The following is a 23,599-nucleotide window of genomic DNA, read 5'->3' as shown; positions in this document are numbered from 1 at the left end:
TTTCATTTTTGCTTAAATAGTCTTTATCTTCGAAGTCTATTTAAATAATAAGAAAAGTCTTGGGTATTTGCCCATGTACATTTTCAGGGCGCCTCATCTCCTGAGTGCACCCATATCTCTGTTTGGTATCATTTTCTTCTGCCTAAAGGGCACCCCTAACATTTCTTATAATGTGGGTCTGCTGTTGATAATTCTTTCAGCTTTAGGGGGTCTGAAAATATTTTCATTTCAGCTTTGTTTTTAAATATCATTTTTGCGAAGTATGAAGTTATCAGTTGAACGTTTCTCCTTTCAGTACTTTGAAGATGTTACACTGCCCTCTTCTCACATCGTTCTTCTAAGAACCCTACTCTCGTCATTATCGTCACTCTTCCAGCTGTAATGTGCCTTTTCCTTTTCTGGCTGGTTTAGTCGTAATCATTACTTTTGAGAAATTTGATTATGATGCACCTTGGTGTAATTTTTTCATGTTTCTATGCTTGAGTTTCTTGGATCTGGGCATTTATAGTTTTAATCAAATTTGGAAAACTATTGCTGGTTATTTATTCACTTTTTATGTTCCTCCTTCTCTTTCCTCTCCTTTGGGAAGTCCGCTATAATTGTATATATTAGGGCACTTGTATCTGAGCACTGAAACTCATTTTTCTTCTTTTCCTTGGATTTTTTTCTTTCTGTTATTATATCCGACAGTCCACTCATCTTTTCTTTGGTCGCAAGTCTGTTGTTGATCCCATGGAGTGTCTTTTTCATATTAAACATTACATTTTTCATTCCCGGAAATTCACCTTGGATCTTTTTTATGCCATTTATGTCTCTACTTAATTTTTTAAATATTGGATACCGTTGTAATCATTGTTTTAATGTCCTTGTCTATAATTTCAACGGCTGTGTCCAATATAGTTTAGTTTCAGTAGGTGAGTCTTCTCATTGCGCCTCCATCTTCTGGCTTCTTTTTACGTGTGATCGTCTTTGTTTGGATACCAGACATTGTGGATCTTGCGTTGTCAGGTGATGGACTTCTTGGCGTTCTTGTAGCTATTCCTGAGCTTTGGTCCGAGGCGTGTTAAGTTCCTTGGCCACGGTCTCTGCCTTTCCGGTCTTCCTTTTATGATTCGCCGGGCAGGTCCAGCGAAGTGCCCCACAGAAGGCTCATCATCCCCACCCCCGAGCCAAGACCGGAGTCTTCGGCCTGTTTCCCAGCATTAAGAGCCGGCCAAGACTGGCCGGTGGGAACAGGAACTCTCCCTGGCCCGGGGAGTGTGCTGCCCGCTCTGCTAACCCCTCTGGGGGGCCTTTTCCCAGGCGCCTCCGGCAGCTTCCCCACGCGCACGCGCGGATCCGTCCTCTCTGGGTGCTCGAGTCTCTGTCGGGCTCAGCGAGGTGACGATTTCATCGACTGTCTGTCTTCTCCTCATCATTAGGGCGGGGGCACCTTCTTGGCAGCTGGCTACGTCGCAGGTGCAGAGGGAAGCTGCCGCCCGGTGCTTCTCCATCCGTCCGAGGCCTGCATTGCTCGTGCTCCCTCAGCCTGGGCCAGTTCGTCGGTCGGCATCTGCTGTGTGAGTCTCAGTCCAGCGGCCCTCGCGCTGCCCGTGACCCTGCTCAACCGCCTCTTCCCTTTGGCTGCCGCCCTGGTCCGCGAGGTTCCCCAAGAGCGGGGCCGTCCTGCCTGCTTCGCGGACACATTTCCGGCCCGGCTCTGCCTGCATCGTGGTAGGGCCGCGCTCTTGCTGACTCTTACTGGACGGCAGACTGGATGTGTGACCCCCTCTCCAGCGTCTTCCAGCGTCTCGGGGTCGCCCGGTCTGGGGCCTCACCGAGACTGCAGCGTGCTGACAGTGTGGCCCGAGCCCGCCCGCGCCGGCCTCTCCTGCCTTCCCCCCAGGCCTGCGGGCCGCCAGGCCTCTGTTCGCCTCAGGTCCCCCTTCCCTGACTCGGAGACCCCGGGGCCGTGCCTGGCCGGCGCTCACGCGTCTCACAGCTGCCGTGTTTTCCCCAAAGACCTGCTCCTGGGAAGGTACCAGCCGCCTTTGTTCTCACTGCACTCGCCGGGAGCCCCGTTCTTACCATTTCTTCAGCATCCGATACCTCTTATCAGAGCGGCTGTGAATGTCCCTTCTAGTGTTTCCACATCCGCAGAACCTGTTTTTGTCCAGGCCCCCGCTTCACTGCAGTGCTGCCCCGGTCCTGGCTCTGAATTTGTCGGTGTTTTGTCATTTAGGATAGCTGACCTTTCACATTGTATCGTCACGCAGTCTTTCCTATCCAGAGTGCTCACTCTTCTTCTAGGTTAGGGTTTTTAAAAAAATGTTTTAATGTTAACAGTTTTTAAAAGGTCTTGGCTGGAAATGTTGAAATCTAGCCATTATTTAGCTGAATTTTTTGCTTTTGTTCCTTTGTGAGTCTTTTTTTCCCTCTTAGTTTTCTTCATTTTTCGAAATATATGTCCAGTATGTTGTTAGCACGTTTGTACAAGCTTTTTGGTATCTGAGGCAGAGCCACACCACGATCTTGTCATTTGCGGGCGGTCACTCCGTGGCTTAGGAGCCCCTGATCCCTCGTGCCTTCCCTTGCCTTTGAGCCATTGCCTCGTCGCCTCTGCTGGGATGACCCAGATCCCTGAGCACGTCTTCCTCCAGCCCGGCCTTCTTTGCCTGGTTACTGCCTGTTCTTGTGGTCTCACCTCAGAGGACGTGTCCATCCGGAAGCCTCATTTGACACCCTCCACCCCAGCCTCCCACTCCCAGAGCTCAGTCAGCGCTTTTCCTGTGAAAAGGGTTTGGAGCCAGTATAATGAGCTTTCCTGTGCCCGTCGTCCCTTGAAGAGCTTGATCGCTCCCTGGGTACATTCGGAGTCCCTGCTTGTCCTTTCCCAAGAGTCTTCTTCCCAAGTGACTTCCTCTGTCTACCCCAAATTTCTATCATTCCATCTTAGAGTTTTTAAAGTGTACTCTTCCGATGATAACTTACAGTAATTTGGAATGCGTCTGTGGTACATGAATTTGATAAATACACGAGCCTGCTTCTAGGCTGTCAGTTCTGCGTGCTGGCCCGTTTGTTTATTCTCACAGGATCTTAATCTGAGTGAGTTTCATGCACATGTGCGTCCCCAGGGCACCTTCTGCTTAACCTACGGTGTCACCTGCTCGCTTGCCCCGCAGATCCCCCTCCTCTGCTGTAGATTCCCTGAGTTGCGTCAGCATTTATCCCAGAAAGAGCAGCGTAGTCGCTAAATGTTTTCGAAGGAATGAATAAAATTGGGGACTTAAATCTTAGTTATCAAGTGCTAAATATAGCTAACGTATTATTGGCAGGGAAACATTTCAGGGAAGAATACACAGCATTGGTTCTTACAGCTTATATTTATCGGGTAAAGGAATTTCCTCCAGTAGTTTACATAGCCACTGCAGTGATAACACCAGATCTTTAACCCACTGTGCCATGGGAGATCTCTGTATGTTATGGACATATTAATTATGTAGAGCTTGTGTGTGTAAAGAACTAGCATTTTTCATACTACAGCATTTTGCTGAATAAATGAATGGGTTCTTCCAGTTAAGAGTCTTAAGGAGTTCCTTTGTGGCTCCACAGGTTAAGGATCCGGCATCGTCCCTGCAGCAGCTCTGGCTGGTGCTGTGGCATGGGTTCGATTTCTGACCTGGGAATTTGCCCATACTGTGGGCACAACCCCAAAATACATACATACGTACATACATACGTACAATATTCCTATTTATTTATTTATTTATTTTTGTCTTCTTTTTTTAGGGCCACACCCATGGCATATGGAAGTTTCCAGGCTAGGGGTTGAACTGGAGCTGTAACTGCCAGCCTATGCCGTGACAATAGCAACACAGGATCTGAGCCACATTTGTGACCTGCCCCACAGCTCATGACAATGCCATATCCTTACCCCACTGAGCCAGGCCAGAGATTGAACCTGCCTGCTCACGGTTACTAGTCAGCGTTGTTACTGCTGAGCCACAAGGGAAATTCCCGGTATTCCTTTTCAAAAAAACGTCTTCTTAAGGATATTTTGAACCGTTAGATGTTCTATAGGAGATTCTTTTTATAATTTTGAGGAAAATTATTACTTTTTAAAAATAATATCAGATATTTTGAAAAAAAGATATTAAGTTTCCCATGGGCAGTTTATCACCCCCTGAAGCCCTTAGGTGTGAGCAGTAATTTAGTTTTGAGTGACATTTGGGTTGTTTCCAGGTTTTGGCTGCTGCTGTAAATATTCATATACAGATTTTTGTGTGAACTTAAGTCTTCACTTTTCTGGAATAAGTGCCTAAGAGTGCATTTTCTGCATCATATTTTTTAAAATATATGCTGAATTCTATGTGCTAGTATTTTAAAAGGATTTTTGTGTGTTTATTCGTGAAGGATATTGATCTGTTTTCATCTGGTTTTTGGTATAAGAATAATACTAGTCTCAAGAAACGGGAAGTGTTCCTTCCTCTTGCATCTTTGGAGACTATTGTGTGGAACTGATATTAATTCTTTGAATATTTGGTAGAATTTGTTAATAAAATCATCTGGGCCTGAGATTTCTTTTTGGAGCGTTCTAAGATCATGAGTTCAGTCTCCTTAATACATATGGGCTTATTGCTGTCATCGGCTTCATACTGGGTGGATTCGACTGTCTGTGCTTTTTGAGAAGTCGGCCCATTTTATCTGGGTTGTGGACTGATCTGTGCAGTGGTTTGCTAGCATTCCCTCCTTCGCGCCTTGGCGTCCGTAGTGATGTTCCCGCTTTCATTCCTGACAGTGGTAATTTGTGTCTTCTTCCAGTGTCAGTCTAGCTAGAGTTTTGTCAGTATTGTCGACATTTCTCAATAAACCAGCTATTTGTTTCATTGGTTTTTCTCTGTTTTCAATTTTATTGATGCCTGTTTTTTTTTGTCTTTTGTTGTTGTTGTTGCTATTTCTTGGGCCGCTCCCGCGGCATATGGAGGTTCCCAGGCTAGGGGTCTAATGGGAGCTGTAGCCACCGGCCCACACTAGAGCCACAGCAACGCGGGATCCGAGCTGCGTCTGCAACCTACACCACAGCTCACGGCAACGCCGGATCGTTAACCCACTGAGCAAGGCCAGGGACCAAACCCGCAACCTGATGGTTTCTAGTCGGATTCGTTAACCACTGCGCCACAACCGGAACTCCCGATGCCTGTTTTTTTTTATGATTTCCTTTCTTCTGCTTGATTTGGTTTTATTTTTGCTTTCTTTTTCTAGGTTCTTAGATTATTGCTTTGAGTCTTCTTTTTTTCTCACATCTGTGTTAGAGAGATTTCCTTCTCAGCACAGCTCTGGCTGTATCCCACAAATTTCGATGTCTTGTATTTTGTCAAAGAAACAAATGCACGAGACAGAGTTGAACAGGCAAGGAAGAGTTTTTTCAAGACTATTGCAGTAGAGGAGAGGGATTGTACTTGACTCCAGGTTCAACAAAGACAGCCAGAGATTTATAGCCGATGGGCAGGGGGAGTGGGTGGAAAATTACCGAGATGAACTTGGGAAGGTATGAGGGCTGGGGGAGGTTCTTGCTAAACTTGCTAAACTCAACCACAGTTCTTTTCTGTAGTATTTGACTGAAACAGTACAGTTCTATCTAAAAGTGCTCTTCCTGCTCGAGGGCACAGGCCTTTGTGGGGCTTTTTGGTCCGCGGCCACCCGCAGGTCTGTGTTCCTGGCTTCTCCACACCCAGTCTGAGACTGAGGCAAAAAGCAGCCTGGGCCTCGCCGCCGCGTACCTCTTGGTCCTGTGGGCCCTGGCCACTTGCCTTACTGTCCACCCGCAGAGCGTTGGTGTCGTGGTTAGAGTTTTAGTTGTGCGGGCGGGGGAGGAGGGAGGGTCCCCCCCATCTTCCCAGAAGAGTAAGCGCGGGCTCCTTTATCGGCAGCTTCAGTGGAACAAAAGGCTCGGGGGCAGAGGATGGCTTTGAACCCTGTGCGTTCATTCCCAGAGCTTCTTGCTCCTTCGAGACCGCCTGCTCAGTGGGGCCGAGGCCTCTGTCTCCGCAGAAGGAGAGAGGCTGCGGCTGAGAACAGAGTCGGCGGCGCTCAGCTCTGCCGTTCAGCGCAGAACTTGTGAAAGAGCACGGGAGAAGTGAAGCTCAAAAGTATCTGGCTTGGTTTAACTTCATAAGCTCCCCAAATGTCAAGACTCGGAGACTTGTGTTTTCAGAGCTTAACAAGCTCTGCGGAGTTTATAATGTAAGGTGTGCGAGGTACGCGGCATGGGCAGGTCCCCTTCGCAGGAAGGCCGGGGCTCCCCGTGGGCTCGGGGGGCGTGCCCAGAGGGAGGCAAGCATCAGCGAGTTTCCCCAAAAGGCTCCGACCTGGGCCCTGGGGACAGAGCCAGAGGAGGGGCCAGACCCCCATAAGCTGTCCGCCCTGGGGACGAGGCTTGGCTTCCAGCCTAGAAGCCTGGGAGGAGGCCGTCTTCCCAGCGGCTCCAGGCCGGGACAGGGCGGGCTTCGCCGTTGGGGCAGGGAGCCGGAGGTGGCTCTCCCCCACCAAGTCTCCATGGCCCCAGGGGCACGAGGGGGAGCTGGAAAGTTCCCGGGGCCCCTGGCCCTGTGATCCTCTGGTGTGGAAGCACCGGACCCCCGCGTCGGTGGCGGTCTGCCCGGGCACAGAGGCGAGCTGTGAGGTGGGCACTCCAAGGCGGGAGCCCACGTGCAGGAGGCCTCTGAGCTTCAGAATCACTGGGCTCTAGTTGGTCACGTGGTTTCCCACAGGGACATGGGTGAACAATTCTGCGTCCGCCGTCTGCGTGCACCGGGTTGGACAGTTACGTAGGCGACGGTGGATGGTGGGAGCAGGTTCTCGTGTCGGAGTGGAGGGGCTAGAAGGGTCCACGTGGTGATGGGTTAGACTTGGAGGCAGCAGCGTGGACTGGCGTCTGCCTTCAAACAGACACAGCCGGCTAGCAGACACGGGCACATTCACAGGGGAGCCGCACACACAGTAATCCCTGCTGTCAGCTGAGAGGGCCCAGAGCAAAGAGCACGCCTCGCACCCAGATCTTGGCGTCTGCTCCCATCTCCAGTGAGAGCAACCGGCCCTCCTTGAGCAAGACTGATTTTAGGACTGGGGCCGGAAACAGCCAAGATGAGCCTGGAGCGTCTCAGAGTCAGAGGATGAGGGCGTGACACACCCACCCACACCCACACACACTGAAGAGGTCAAGTCAAAGGGACACAGGAGCCAGGGCTGGAATGAGCCGAATAACAGAATAAATAATGTCATACTGGATTATAACCAAAGGATGGAATAACCATTCCTCAGTTCATATCAGCGTAAACAAGAAATAAATAAATAAGAGAGGACGGTGCACTCCCGGGTGGAATAGTTTTTGTTGCCCTCAAGGGGTGTGGCCGTTCACTTTTCTAAGAGCGGGCTCTGCCTGGCGACCTCTGTGCAAAAAGTCCTGTGTGAAAGTGGGAGGAAGAAGTAACTCGACGGTGGAGAAACTGAACAGACGCACCCTGGCCAAGCGACCCGCGTCGGCATCCGCTGCATTGCTGGTAGGAGCCCTTGTTATTCTGACGTGACGAAACTGGCGCTGTACCTCTCCAGACCGCCTCTTCAAAACCCCCATCTACTCATGGGAAAGACATCAGACAAACCCCAGTTGAGGGATATTCTGCAAAAACACCTGACCAGCACGCCTCAAAATTGTCAGTCATCAGAAACCAGGAAAGTCTGCGAAATATCACAGCCCAGAGGAGCCTCGGAGCACATGATGCAAATGCAGTGTGGTATCCTGGACAAAAAGTGACCTAAGGGAAATATTGAGGAAATAGGAATCATCTGTGGACCTGAGTTATTAATAATGTGTCAGTATTGGGTTCATTAATTGTGACCCGCACACCCTGCTAATGTAAGATGCTCGTAACAGGGAGAACTGGGGCTGGGTCGTATATGGGCCATCTACTCTCTTCACAGCCCACCTCTGAAACTATTCAGACTTCAAATTTTATGTTAAGTAAGGAGGTCGGTGTCTGTTTATGGTAAGAACGCACCAAAGTACAGGTAGAAGGATTGTACCTCCACCTAATTAAGACCAAATGCGACAAGCCCACAGCTGACGCCGTCCTCAGCGGCGGAACGCTGGCAGGCTTCCCTCTGTGGTCAGGAACAAATCAAGGGTGCCCACTCTCACCGCTTTTATTCAACACTGTATTGGAAATCTTAGCCAGAGACCTTGGGCAAGAAAAAGACGTTTATTTATTTTTATTTTAATTGCTCAAATGAATCGATCACATCCGTAGTTGTATAAGGATCACAACAATCCAGTTTCACAGGATTTCCCTCCCACAGCCCAAGCGCATCCCCCCACCCCCCAAGGAGCAAAAGAAATTGGGGAGGAAGAGGTAAAGCTGTGGTGGTTTGTAGATGTCATAGAAAACCCTAAAACTGCACACACACAACTGTTAGAAGTAATAAACTAATTCAGTAAAGTTTCCATACAATATCAATATAACAAATCTGTTTTGAGAATTCCTGCTGTGGCTCAGTGGATTAAGAACCTGACTAGTATCCATGAGGGTTCAGGTTCGGTCCCTGGCCTGGCTCAGTGGGTTAAGGATCCGGTGTTGCCACAAGCTACAATGTAGTTCGCAGATACGCCTCAGATGTGGCGTCTCTGTGGCTGTGGCTTAGGCTGGCAGCGGTAGCTCCTTTTCCACACCTAATCTGGGAACTTCCATATGCCACGGATACAGCCTTAAAAAGAAAACACAAAAAAATCTGTTTTGTTTCTATACACTAATTATCAGAATGAGAATCGAAGAAAATAATCCCACCTACAATTGCATCAAAATAATAAAATACCTAGGAATAAATTAACCAAGGAGTTGAAAGACCTGTACACTGAAAACCGTAAGAAACTGACGAAAGAAACTGAAGAAGACACAAATAAACAGACAGAAAGCTATTCCACGCTCATGGACTAGAAGAATTGATACTGTTAAAATGTCCATACTGCCCAAAGCAATCTACAGATTCAGTGCAATTTTTGTCAAAACTCCAATGGCATCTTTCACAGAAATAAAACAATCCTAAAATCTGTACAGAACCACAAAAGACCCCAAACAGTCGAAGCACAGGCATCAAAGCAACATGGTCCTGGCCTAAAACAGACCCATAGATGAGTGGAACAGAGTAGAGAGCCCAGAAGGAAACCCACACTCACACGGTCGGTACAGCACGGCAGAGGAGGCAAAAGCACACAGTGGGGCAGGGCAGGCCCTTCAGTCGGTGGCGCGGGGCCATCTGGACAGCTGCAGGCAGAAGAAGAAAACTACAAAACCAGCTCAGAATCGAGTAAAGACTTGAGTGTGAGACCTGAAACCCCTAGGATAAAACATAGTGGGAATTCCTTGACATTGGTCTTAGCAGTGATTTTTTGGGTCTGACACCAAACGCAAAGGCAACAGAAGCAAAAATAAACATGTGGGACTGCATCAAACTCAAAAGCTTCTGTGCAGCAGAGGAGCCATTAACAAAATGAACAGATAGCCTGTTAAATGGAAGAAAACATTTTCAGATCGTACATCTGATATGGGGTTAGTATCCAAAATATAGAGAGCACTCCTACAACCCTAGAGTCAACAATCCACTTTTAAAAATGGGCAGAGGGGAGTTCCTGCTGTGGGCAGTGGGCCAAGAATCCGACTGCGGTGGCTCGGGAGGATGAGAGGTGCAGGCTAGAGCCCTGGCCCGGCGCGGTGGGTCACGGCATAGCTCTGCTGCAGCTGTGGCACAGGTTGCCGCTGCAGTTTGGATTCAGTCTCTGACCCGAGAACTCCCATATGCCGTCGGTGTGACCATCAGAAACGGGGGCAGGGGGGCAGAGGATCTAAATGGACATTTTCCCAAAGAAGACGTCCGGACGGCCCACAGACACAGGGACAGGAGCTCAACATCATCAAATCATCGAGGACCCGCACGTCGCAACTGGAATGAGAGGTCACCTCACACCGGTTAGCATGGCCGTTATCAAAAGACGGGAAATAACTGGTGGCAAGGATGTGGCGAAAGGAAACCCTCTTTCACCACTGGTGGGAACATAGGTTGGTGCGGCCTCCGTTGGTGTGGAGGTTCCTCAAAGGCTTAAAAAGAGAACTGCCATGTGACCCGGCGATTCCACTGGGTATTTATCCAGAGAAAACAAACGTCAATTTGAAAAGATATCTGCACCCCACATGTTTATTGCAGCGTTATTTATAATACTTGACATGGCAGCAACCTCAGTGGCCATGGATGGATGAGCTGATAAAGAAGATGTGCTGTATACACACACACACACACACAATATAACATTCGGTTATACAAAGAATGAAATCTTGCTGTTTGTGACCCATGGATGGACCTTGAGGGTATTATGCTGAGTGAAATAAATCTGATAGGAGGATAAATACACATGACAAATACTTACAGGTGGAGTCTTTTTTAAAAAACTCTCCAAAACCAAACTCATGCATAGAGAGAACGGATTGGTGGTTGCCTGAGGCAATGGGGGAGAGGTGGGCGAAATGAGTGAAGGGTAGAAAGATGGAAATACCCAGTTGTAAGTGAACAGGCCGGGGCGATGGGACGTGCCGCATGGTGACCGGAGGCCGGCGCTGCCTTTCATGTTTGGAAGTTGCTCAGAGGGCGGACCTTGCAAGTTCTCATCACAAGAAGATTTCGTAACTACGTGTGGTGACAGAAGTTCACTGGATTTTTTGCAGTGGTCGTCTTGCAATATATATAAGCATCGAATCCGCATGTTGTATACACTGTTATGTCAGTTACACCATTTTTTTTAAGTAGGTGAAGGGGAGCCAGGCTCACCAAGGAGGACAGAGACCATGCTGCGTTGGAGGAACTGCAGGAAGCTTGGTTTGGCTGTAGTTAGCGTGTCGGTGGGCAGTGGTGAGAGTTGGAGTTGCAGGTTGGGATCAAGAATACATCATAAGCGGAGTTCCCGTCGTGGCGCAGTGGTTAACGAATCTGACTAGGAACCATGAGGTTGCGGGTTCGGTCCCTGCCCTTGCTCAGTGGGTTAATAACCCAGCGTTGCCGTGAGCAGTGGTGTAGGTTGCAGACACGGCTCGGATCCTGCGTTGCTGCGGCTCTGGCGTAGGCTGGAGACTACAGCTCCGATTCGACCCCTAGCCTGGGAACCTCCATATGCCGCGGGAGCAGCCCAAAGAAATAGCAAAAAGACAAAAAAAAAAATAAATAAAAAAGAATACATCATAAGGGCATGGGAGGGAGTTCCTGTGTGGTGCAGTGGGTTAAGGATCTATCGTTGTTGGAGTTCTCCTCCTGGCGCAGCGGAAGCAAATCCAACTAGGAACCATGAGGATGCGGGTTCGACCCCTGGCCTCGCTCAGTGGGTTAAGGATCCTGTGTTGCTGTGGCTGTGGTGTAGGTCGGCAGCTGGAGCTCTGATTCAGCCCTTAGCCTAGGAACATCCACATGCCGAGGGTGTGGCCCTAAAAAGCGGAAAAAAAAAAAAAGTAATAATAGAAAAGAAAGGGGGAATTTAAAAAGTAGCCCTTTGGTGGAGAACTTAGCAAACACCACCTCAGATCAAGGCCAGCATCAGCAGTGATAGGTCATGTTGGTAGCAGGCGCCCTTGGCGTGATGAGATGGGAAGGGCACTTCATCTCTGTGCTCTTCCTCCCAGAACTCAGAGCCCCAGTCTAACCACGAGAGGAATGACGAGCCCCAGGTGAGGGCTATTCTGCCTGACCAATACGCCTCAAGACAAGGTCATAAAAATGTAAGAGAATCTGAGAAACCGCCGCAGCCAAGAGGTGCCTAAGGAAACATGGTGACGAAATGTAATTTGCAAAAAAAAAAGTTTGGTGGAGTCCAGTTTCTCGTTTTCTTTTGTGTGCCGTGCTGATGGTGTGTATCTAACAGCTCTTTAATACAAGATTACGAAGCTCTTTCTGTTACGTTTTCTTCTAAAAATTTTAAAGTTTTGCATTTTACATTTCTATTTATGATCATAAATTATTGAATCAACTTGTTGATAGCTGTGAAAAATCCTGCTGGTATTTTGATTGGAATTGTATTGAGTTTTTAGGTCAGTTTGTGAGTCAGTGACATATTAATATTGAGTATTTTAACCCATGAATATGGTGTATCTTTCCATTTATTTAGGGCTTCTTTGATTTCTTTCATCAAGATTCTGTAGTTCTCAACATACAGATTTATACCTGAATATTTTGAGTGCTATTATGCATAGCATTTCAAACTTAATTTCAATGTCCAGTTGTCCAATTATTCGTTATACTATGTATACATAGGATTGATTTCTTTTATACTGACCTTTTTTTTTTTTCCTTTTAGGGCCACACCCACGGCATATGAAAGCTCCCAGGTTAGGGGTCGAGTCAGAGCTGCAGCTGCAGGCCTCTGCCACAGCTACAGCAGCATGGGATCCGAGCTGCGTCTGTGACCTACAGCACAGCTCACGGCAACACCAGATCCTTAGCCCACTGAGCGAGACCAGGGATTGAACCTACATCCTCATGGATACTGGTTGGTTCACAACCTGCTGAGCCAGTGGGACCTCTCAATCTTTGTATGTTGACTTTCTGTTGATACTTTGGTCAGCTCAGGTATCAGTTTGGGGAGGCTTTTGTGTGGTTTCCGTGGGATCGTCTGCATATACAGTTACATCTTTAGTGAATTAAGGACCATTCTGTTTCTTCCTCTGTGCTGTTCATTTTCTCTCCCTTGCCCTGTCGTGCCGCCTAGGAGCTCCTCTATTGTGTTGAGCGGAAGTGGTGGGAGTGGGCATCCTTTGCTGCGCCTGATTTTGAGGGGGCCACGCTGACTCTTCCACCATCAAGGATGAAGTTAGCTTTCGGTCTGTCACAGGCTCTCCTTGTCATGTTAAAGGATTCCTTTCTACGTCCAGTTTGCTGAGCGTAGCTTTTATCGTGAACGGATATTTAATTTTGTCAAACGCTTTTTCTGCATCCATTGAGACGACTGTGTGACTTTTCTTCTCCATTCTGTTGACATGGTGGATGACGTTGATAGATTTTCAAAAGTCGAACGAGCAAGCCTGGGATTTGGGGGGTTAGCCACAGCTGGTCGTGGTCCTGTTGCTGGATTTGATGTGCGCATATTTTGTTTAGGATTTTTGGTGTCTATATTCATGGGGAGTATTGGTCTGTAGTTGCTTAAAATATCTTCGCTGTTTTGTTCTTAGGACATTGCTGGCCTCATAAAATGAGTTAGGAAGTATGCTTTCCTTTTTTAATTTCTGGTAGGGGTCGTGTGGAATTGGTACAACCAGCAAGTACTAAGACGGAGGCTGGAACCAAGTGCCAAGAGCCGTAGCCTCGGCTAGAGGGTAGAGATCCAACACTCATCCTAAGGTCTGTTTGTAGAGGAAAGCGCAGTACACGGGTTTCACAGCGATCTGCAGTAGCGGGTTACTGTGTCGGAGTGTTAAAGGCAACTGAGCTCGTAATTCAGGCTGCTGATAGAAGAATTCCTGGGCACAGTTATGGTAAGGGTCACGCCGGCTAGAGGCAAAAAGAGTGGTTCTCACATTTGCTGAAACTTAGCGGTACCCACCAAAATTATGTTTTGGTATTAATTGTATTAAGTATTCACACATTTACGCATACTACATTAGCATTAGTTCTTTTGTTAATGTTTAATAAAATGTATCACATTTTAAATACTGTTAAGTGACACATAAATTTAAGAGTAGATATTTCAGCTGAAGCAATTTCCCTCATATTCTTCACAGAATATCCAGGGCATCTCCAAGCACCCAATCCAAATAACTGCACCTCGGAATGTTAAAGGTAACACACTGCTTCCTATTTTGCTAGAGTATTGGGTATCCCTTCAAAAAAAAAAACCTAGAAGCATTTGTAATTGCTTTTCTTTTCCGAAGTTCTCTTCTGTCGTTGCATGGCCAGGATTTAAATATGCATTGAGCAATAAAACACAGCCACAGTGATACGGGGCCTCCCTCGTAGCCATTTATAAGTTAAAATAGATGATAATTATATAAGGGAAGCAGCTCCCCTCCTACCATCTGTCCCCCACCAACCTCCCAATAAAGAAAAGGCAGACAGGCAACAACAGAACTGGCTTTTATTAAAGTGTGAAAATTACTGGAAATGTTGATAAAAGCATAGTAACGCTCTTCTTCTCTTAAGCTATTCCCCTGCAATGCCGATGGTTACATTTCCAAAAAAGAGAAAGTTCAGATCCGGGCAAAGGTGGGGTCCGTGGCCCATTCCCAGAGAACCGCTTCCGAGGCCACAGCCAAACGGCGAGGCGTGCTGCGCCGTCCTTTCTCAAGGCCACGCGCTCCGGCTTGAAAGGACTCGGGCCGCCCTCGGCGGCGTGGCCCCTGTGGGGAGCGCTCCGAGCCGCTGCTTCCCCGGAGGGGGGCCTCTGACCGCTGGGGCCCCGAGCGGCTCGGGTGCTCTTCCTGGAGCGGAATCCCTCGCTCGTCAGCGGTCGACGCTGTTTTCACAACAGCTCCAGACAGAGCAGGAAACTCTCGCAGCAGAAAGTCCTTCACCGCCAGTAGTGAGAGGATGCTTTAAGATGACATTCGAAATATCAGGGAAAGCCAGAAACCCAGGCCCTCTTGGCTTTGGGGCGATGTTAAGATCCCTCCGAGTGGGGATCAGCCGCGCGCCGGCCCGTGACCGGCTTGACCGGGTGCCCTTGGCGTCTCGACATCTCAACGCAGGTGAAGAAGGCGACGTCCTCACCGTTTCCGCCAGGACGCTGTTGGTGTCGGCCGAGGGCCGCAGCTTCCTAGCAGCAGGTGTGTGCCGGCCGTGGTGGGCAGACGGCGCCCTGGGAGCCCACTGGGTGGTCCTGCAGGTCAAACGTGCAGAAACGGGATAACCCCAAGGTGCTTACGGGTCGCAGTCTTTACAGTAAATCCTGAGGCAGATATTTCTTGTGCACCGCAAATGAGAACAGCTCTGCTTCCTGGCTTCCTGGCCCTCTCTGGACCCCAGTTCCCTGCCTGGGCCCACTCCGTCTGCCCCTCCTTCCTCCCCGCTCCCCAGCACCGTGGCGCTCAGCCTGGCTCACTGGCTGCGGTCTGCCGGTCACTCTGCCGTCCTCCAGCGGCTCGCCAGCTCCCCCCAGGCCCTGCATGGAGCCCCTGCCCCAGACGTGGTCTTGCTCCCTCCTTCAGCCCCATGCCTCCCCTCGGATGCCACTTTCTGGACGGGGTGTGCACTGACTCCTCTTTTCACAGCAGCCCCCTGCCCACACACACTCACTCCTGAACCTCCTTCTCCATGCTGTTTTTGTCTGTCTGGTGTGGTTTGGCTTGGTTTGGTTTTTTGGCCACACTCAGGGCATGCAGAAGTTCTTGGGCCAGGGATCAGACCCGCGCCACAGCAGCGGCAATGCCGGATCCTAGGCCACCAGGGAACTCCCTGAACCTCCTTCTCTTGATCTGCCTTTTCCGTTTCATTCCTCACCTTCTAACAGAGCAAACCATTCACTCAAATCGTCTCTTCTTCTCAAGTATAAGCTCCACATGGGGAGTTCCTGCTGTGGTACAGGGGAAACGAATTTGACTAGCATCCATGAGGACATGGGTTTGATCCCTGGCCTCCCTCAGTGGGTTAAGGATCCAGCACTGCCGTGGATCGGCTCTGGTCTGGCATCGCTGTGGCTGTGGTGTAGGCCAGCAGCTGCAGCTCCAATTCGACCCCTAGCCTGGGAACCTCCAAGTGTTGTGGGTGTGGCCCTAAAAAGACAACAAACAAACAAACAAACAAAGCTCCACGTGGGAAGGGATTGTTGTCCGTTTTGTTTGCTAGCCTATCCCAAGCACACAGCCTGTGCAGAGCAGGCCCTTTCTAACATTCTGACGTTCAGGTGAGCTGATGATCGCATCCAGCCCACCCTGGAGGCACAGCCAGCCTCCCAGAAGAGGTCTCTCAGACTCTTCTGTCCAAGACACGGGATGGCCAGTAGCCCTGAGGCCAAAGGACCCTGCAGATGGGAGGTGGAGAGGGGAGATGGAGGGGCCCCTGGGGGCGGGTCGCACAATGAGGGACCTTGTTGGAAGATTCCGAACTGATGCAGAACTCTGGCTAACAGACTTTTCACAGATTGAATTGCGCATTCTTGCACACTTATCTGGGGATCCAGAACTTCTGAAGTTATTCCAGGAGCCTGAAAGAGATGATGTGTTTTCTGCCCTGACCTCGCAATGGTAAGACACCTGAGCTCGTACTCTTTCTTATCAGATCTGCGGGAAGGCTGACATGATTGTAAAAGCCTGAAGTTATTGCAAACCTCTTTTCCTAAGAAATTATATTGTCCTCTAATAGTTGATCTTTTTGAAAAGAAGAGTAGATAACTAGGATGTCAAGAGTTTCCTAATTAGGAGAGAAACAACTGCCCTTCAGCACTGGAAAAGCAGCTGACTGCTAAAGAAAGTGATAGAAATATCGAAAAATTAAAAGTCAAAGTCGCGTGTTTCCTCCGGACAGAGTGCTGATCCAAGGAAGACAGAGCCCCGGGCCTACAGGCAACCTGCGTGGAAATCCTGTCTCCAGCCCCACTGGCCCCTCGTGTACAGTCGAGGCACAAACAAGCCTACACTTCTGTCTTTCTCACTGCTGGCTCACTCTGCTTTTTATTTATTTTATTTTATTTTTTGTCTTTTGTCTTTGTTGTTGTTGTTGTTGCTATTTCTTGGGCCGCTCCTGCGGCATATGGAGGTTCCCAGGCTAGGGGTCGAATCGGAGCTGTAGCCACCGGCCTATGCCAGAGCCACAGCAACACGGCATCCGAGCCGCGTCTGCAACCTACACCCCAGCTCACGGCAACGCCGGATCGTTAACCCACTGAGCAAGGGCAAGGGACCGAACCCGCAACCTCATGGTTCCTAGTCGGATTCGTTAACCACTGAGCCACGACGGGAACTCCACTCCTGCTTTTTAAAATAAACTTTCATTTCTCCTACGTAGGCTTTTCTTCTTTTAGTTCGAAGCCTGGAACGCCTCCCCCCTAAGACGATGATGGCCTTTCTTCAGCCAGCACTTGGCCCTGAGGTCCAAGGCCAGCGGGAGCAGGCTCAGACCCTGCCCGGCCGCCCTGCCCCTGCTCAGAGGGCGTGTTGGCTGCCCCCAGGGCCCGGCCTCTCCTGGCCCCTGCTCCCGGCAAGCGCCTCCCCCCAGGCGCACGCCGCTTATTCCTTTAAAACGCACCGTCAAACTCGCCCTTCTGAAGGGTACAGCCCAGTGGGTTTAGTACATTCACCAAGTTCTGCAGCCATCAGCACTAAGTCTAGAGCATTTCCGCGACGCTAAGAGAAGCCCTGTTCCCAGCAGCTGTCACGCCCCGGCTCCCCTCCCCCACGGAAACCACCAGTCTGCTTTCTGTCTCTAGACATCTGTCTGTCCTGGACGTCTCACGTGAATTGCGTCACACAGCATGTGGCCTTCCGTGGCTGTCTTCTTTCCCCGGACATGGTGTTTTCAAGGTTCCTCGATACCGCATAGTGTCGGAGTGTGTCTCAATACCCCATCCCTTTGGGCGGCCAAATGCTCCTCTGGCAGATGAGTGCTCTGTTCTGTGTGCTCCAGTGTAAACAAACCAAGGCTACTGCATTTACGTATCCACTCGTCGGTGGTGGGCAGTTGGGTTGTTTCCACCTTTCGGCTGTTGGGAATAATACTGTCGTGAACCCTCATGTACGAGTGTTTTGGGGGACTTACGTTTTCATTTCTCTTGGGTGGATACCTAGGAGTGGCCTTTCTGGGTCATATGGTGATAATTCTATGTTTAACTTTTAAAATTGTGGACTTTGTTCGGTCCCTCTCCAGTAAGGATACAAGATGACGGAGAACTTTGAAGGCACATGATGGATTTAATAACACCCCTGCCCTCTCTCCAGAGGTGTGGAAGGTCTTAGAGGATGGTTCTTCCTCAGGCAGGAAGCGTGTCTTGCTCATTTGGTTCGCACTTGAGCTTTGGGCCCCCCTCAGTGCGTTCATGGACCAGTGCTCTGGAAGTGCTCCTTCCAGCGTGTGAAGGAATCTACCTGCGATTCCAGGTGAGCGCTTGTGTGCACATCTCCAAGCATGTGTTTTGTTCAGTGCGGCCAAAGCCACTCTGGCTTCTGCTGACCAAGCAGGAGAGCAAAACATTTTCGTCAAAGTTTCAGGAAAAGAGGCAGCTGAAGCAGTTCCAGGAGGGCGTGTGCCATGCTAAGAGCTTACATCATAAACCAGGAAAGCCACAGACGAAGAACCTCACTTTCCACTTCAAGGAACCTGAGAAAGAGGAGGAGGACGGAAGGCAATAGTGACGATGAGAGCAGCGATCCGTGAAACTGGAAACGCAAAAGCGAGAAAATCAATGAGACAAAAGTCAATTCTTTGAAAAATCGAAAAAATTAATAAGCTATACCCACAAAAAATAAAAATAGAGAAGACACAAATCATCAGTACCAGGAATGGAATGGGGGCTACCTGTACGGATTCCGCGGACACTAACGGGTGGGAAGGGAACAGTCCGAACAACTTGCCGCTCAAATATTCAACAATTTAGAAGAAATGGATCAGTTTCTTGAAAACCACAAGCTGTCAAAACCCAAGGATAATGAAATAGATCATCTGAATAGTCCTACAACCATGAAAGAAATTGAATTCTTTATTTTTATTTTTTGTCTTTTTAGGGCTGTACCCATGGCATAGGGAAGTTCTCAGCTAGGGCTCAGGTCGGAGCCGTGGCTGCCAGCCACAGCCACAGCCACAGCAATGCCAGATCCGAGCCGTATCCGAGACCTTCACCACAGCGCGTGGCAACACCAGATTCTTTAACCCACTGAGTGAGGCCTGGGGTCGAACCCGCATCCCCGTGGACACTAGTCGGGTTCTTAACCTGCTGGGCCACAATAGGAACTCCAAAGAAATTGAATCTTTAATTTAAAAGCTCCTGAAAAGGAAATCTCCAGGACCAGATACCTTCCATGGAGTATTTTACCGAATATTTGAAGAATTACCTCCGCTTGTATACAACCTCTCCCAGAAAGTAGAAGAGGAAGGAACACTTCCCAGTCATCCCGCGAGGCCCGTATTAACCTGCCACCAAAACCAGACAGAGTAAAACCAAAATAAAATGAAACCCAACCTCACGCACACCAATATCTCTCCTGAACCTTGATGTAAAAACCCTCAGCAAAATACTAGCAAACCAAATCTAACCATACCTGAAAATCATTATCCCCCCTGTCCAAGGAGGGTTTCTCCCAGGTGTGCAATGGTTTAACTTTTGGAATGGAGTCAGTGGAGTCTACCACATGACCAAGCTAAAGAATAAGTCGTGAGACTCTCGATTGACCCAGACAAAGCATTTGACAAAATTCAACACCCACTTATAATAAAAATTCTCAAATTTAGAAATGAGGGGAACAACCCCAACTCAAGAAAGACCGTCTACAAAAAACCTGCAGGTGCCAAACAGCGTATTTGATGGTGAAAGGCCGAATGCTTTCCCCCGAAGATCAGTAACAACTTATCAATATTGCATATTGAGGTTCTGGCCACTGAATAAGGCAAGGAAAAGAAATACATGTTATGCAGATTGGAAAGGAAGAAACACAGCCGTCTCTGTTTGTGGGTGTGATGACTGTCGATGTACTAAGCCTCAAAGTAGGTACAAGAAAAAACACTTTTAACTCATGGAGCTAATTAATCAGTGAGGTTAGCAAGGTCGCAAGGCAATAGCAACACGCAAAAGTCAATTGCATTGCTGCAGAGAAACTGAATGAAAAATACAGTATCAGAGCTCCCTTGTGGCGAAGCAGCTTGGGGACCCAGCATGGTCATTGCAGTGGCTCAGGTCACTGCCATGGCTCAGATTCAATCCCTGGCCCAGGAACTTCCACATGCCATGGACATGGCCCCCCAAAAATGTAGTACCACTTACATTCACTCCGGAGATAATGAAATACTTACATATTCAGTTCACAAAATATGTGTAGGATCTATATGCCTAAAACTGCAAAATGCTGATGAAGGAAATCAGAGAAGATCTGGTAAATGGAGTGACACGCCGTGTTCGTGGAATGGAAGACTCAGCGCAGTCAGTGTGTCAGTTCTCCCTAAATTGACCCACACGCTGCATGCAAGCCCTGTTACAGCCCAAGCAAGTTTCCTCTAGACATAGACAGGTTTATTCTAAAATTTAAATGAGGATGCCCAGGCCTGGAATACCTAAGACTATCCTGACAAAGAATAAAGTGGGAGGAATCACTGCCTAATATTAAGACTGAATACACCGTAGGTAAGAGAGTGTGACCTTGGCGGAGGACAGACACGTAGACTAGTGGAACACAAAAAAGAAGCTGGAAACAGACCCACACGAATGTGCTCCACTGATTTGGGGGAAACGTATGACGTACCAGGCAGAAAATAATTCTCTCCAGATTCACGTTAAGCTGATCACTCATAAAGTCAACTTGAGAAGTTCGTTTCTGCACTGGATATTGTATAGATCTTTCCTGCATTTTATTATCTTGCAGCAGTTTGGAGGAGAACTTCAAAAATAAGAAGCTTTTAATATTTGCATGACGGTTGCTTCTAATTTCCTACCAGCAGTAGTAATCCAGCACTTGTGACTTATACTATAATTAGTTGCTTTGGAAATGATTTTTATGTTCCAAACAGAAGACTAGAATAGCACATGGTAAAAAAAAAACCAAAAAACAGCAGCAAGATCAAGTACACTCTTAAAAATGTTTATCTCCTGTAAATGCATTATTGTTTGAAACACAAAAGGCAAAATGGAAATTCGATGTTGTATCTGAACTACTTAGTGACATTTTCAGAGAATCACAATTTTCTTAAAAAACCTTTGAGAATATGTAGATTATATATAAAAATGGAGACTTGGAAGAAGTCTCAGGATCATCTGTGAAGCTAGGACACGATGGATGAAAGCCTGATGCCCAGAGCGCGGGGCCTCGCCCACGGGCGCGCGTCAGAGCAGGTCCGGCCTCAGCGCCACGGCCTCCAGCGCCAGCGGTTTCCCGGAGGTGGCTTCCTTCACAGTAAGCGCCACATGTGTGCCGTGAGGTGGTTTCCTAAAACTTCTGCAGGAGGCAGATGAAAAGCAGGTCTTATCAGTTGTGCCTTCGACTCAGCGTTTTCAGACTGAAACAAAAAGATCATTTTTCACTGCAGAGCGTATTTGCGTTTCTTGTGCTGAAGGCCTTTCTCGGGTGCCTTTCCGAGACGCCCCTCGTGAGGCAGGTGTGGTAGATGGTATGGGGGCCAGTCCCCTTCTCTGAGGGGAGATGGGCGTCCCTGCCCGTTAGATATCAGACCTGCTCTGGCTGATGGACTGTAAGCAGAAGGGACGTGGGTCGCTGCTGAGCGGAGGCTGGAAGCAGCTGCACGTGGTTCCCCCCATCTCCCTGCATCACGGAACGCAGAGCCCCAGCCGCCCCATGGTGGGCACGGAGTGCCAACACGAAAGAAGCCCTGGATCGTGTGAGCCTCCAAGCGTAGCCTCGCCTGTCCTTACTCTACGGCAAAGGGGTACCGTTTGGGTGTGTCTCTGTTCAAGCTGAGCTGAAACACCATCGCGTGCTGTCTGCTTCGAGACTGAGTTGGAGTAGGCTCGGCGCTCTCTGGGCAGCAGGTCAGTGCCACGGACAGATGTATAGGGCCCCGGGTACACTTGGCTGACGTGGCCACCAGCAGAAACAGTCACCACTTCTGGGGGAAGGACTTATTAACTCTTCTTCCTGTCGTAGAGGAAAGTGTCCTTGCCTGAGGACTGTGGTCCTATGGCTGCTTCCCCACCGAGGTGCTGAGAATTGGGTGGCTCCAGGGGGGCAGCCCCCAGTCTCTGCCCCCCAGAGAGCGTGGGGCAGTGCGGCCGATTCCAGCATTTGAGCGCCACAAGCTCCCTGCACACCCCACAGTGGGGACCCTGGGGCAGAAGCACCTTGAGAGTTTTCTTACGTTTTAAAGGTCTTTAGTACACGTAAGGCAACGAGTACTTCACTATCGAGCTGGAATAGAGTTAGAAGACAAATTGGCAGGCGTTGCCGTTGTGGTGGATGCGGGTTCAATCCCTGGCCCTGCTCAGTGGGTTAAGGATCCCATGTTGCTGTGAACTGTGGTGTAGGTCGCAGACGTGGCTCAGATCTCGAGTTGCTGTGGCCGTGGTGCAGGCTGGCAGCTGCAGCTCTGATTAGACCCCTAGCCTGGGAACCTCCATATGCTGTAAGTGCGGCCCTAAAAAGCAAATAAATAAAAGAATAAGTTTAAAAGCCTCAATTAATAGAACATAGTGGTATAATACAGAGTAGGATAGATCAACTTAAAAGGACAAAGTCCAGGAGTTCCTGTCTTGGTGCAATGGAAACGAATCCGACTAGGAACCATGAGATTGCGGGTTCGATCCCTGGCCTTGCTCAGTGGGTTGAGGATCCGGCATTGCCGTGAGCTGTGATGTAGGCTGAAGACTCGGCTCAGATCTGGTGTTGCTGTGGCTGTGGTGTAGGCCGGCAGCTACAGCTCCAATTAGACCCCTAGCCTGGGAACCTATGTGTGCCGCAGGTGCGGCCTTAGAAAAGACAAAAATAAAAATAAAATAAAAGAACAAAGTCCAAAAACGGACCCACATATGTAACATATTTATATGTGTAAATTAATGCTTGAGTAAGGGGATATTAATTGAAGTGAAAAGCGGGCTCTGATGTGATTTGTTAAGTACTCACCTGACGGCCGTGGGTTTTATTTAACCAATGCTGTGTGTATTGGAAGAGGAGACTGCCAGTAACGTTTTCCGTATTTAACGGCCACGTCTCACTCGTGTCAGTCAGGGACACAGACATGCCACCTCTAGCATGATATTCCCGGGGCAAAAAAACCAGTGAAGTCAACAAGACAACCTGCCAAGATCACAGGAGTCTCTGGTGACGATTCTCACAGAACGGCAGCCCACTGCGAAGTCCAGGGGTCTTGGGGGCTGAGGGCTGCCAAGTTCAGCCACCCAAGGGTCCAGGGGGCATGGCCACTCTGGCTTCAGAGGGGCGGCGGCGGCGGGCAGAGCGGGGTCCCTGTGCCTGCCTGGTCGTCCTTCAGGGTGTGGTGGTAAATGGAGGGTCAGAGCAGAGTGTCGGCTGGGGACCTCCCTTCCGAGTGACCGGCTCTTGGGCACAGCGCACTGGGGCCCCGAGCACCCAGTGTAGAGCTCGCTTTCCTAGAGAACTCTCCGGGTCCCTTTGTTCATCGTCATTACTGCCCGGGGAGCAGCCGCCCGGCGTGAGTCGTGCCGCCGGGGGCGCGGGGGCCACGGGCGCCGAGGCCCAGCGGAGGTGCTTGCCCGCTCTGTGTGTGCGCCTTGCCTGCTCGCCCCCCTCGCTCTCCGGCCCTGGGCCGCCCCTCCCCGCCCCGCAGGGTCTCAGGCGCCGTCTCCCCGGCCTCCCCCCAGCCTTTCGCCTGTTGCTGAAGCCGCCTCCCTGCTGACAGCGCCTCCTGTTCTCCTTTCCTCTCCGTTTATTCGTTTGCACGCCTTTGCTCCATTTTCGTGGAGTCTCGGGGACGG

The 23,599-nt window shown here is 49.4% G+C and overlaps 1 protein-coding gene across 1 annotated transcript in view; it reads left to right on the top strand.

The window, feature by feature from the left end:
- Positions 1-23,599, top strand: part of HAUS3 (HAUS augmin like complex subunit 3) — a 129,290-nt gene that overhangs the window by 61,067 nt on the left and 44,624 nt on the right. Inside the window, exons 17-19 of the mRNA XM_047798447.1 lie at positions 13,785-13,842; positions 14,748-14,825; positions 16,127-16,241. Of these exons, the coding sequence (XP_047654403.1) occupies positions 13,785-13,842; positions 14,748-14,825; positions 16,127-16,241 (251 nt within the window). The remainder of the gene's footprint in view (positions 1-13,784; positions 13,843-14,747; positions 14,826-16,126; positions 16,242-23,599) is intronic.

This window comes from Phacochoerus africanus, chromosome 10 (genome assembly GCF_016906955.1).
Source record: "Phacochoerus africanus isolate WHEZ1 chromosome 10, ROS_Pafr_v1, whole genome shotgun sequence".
Classification (NCBI taxonomy): Eukaryota; Metazoa; Chordata; class Mammalia; order Artiodactyla; family Suidae; genus Phacochoerus; species Phacochoerus africanus.
Note: the sequence above shows the minus strand (reverse complement) of the source record. Positions and strands in the feature narration are given on the sequence as shown.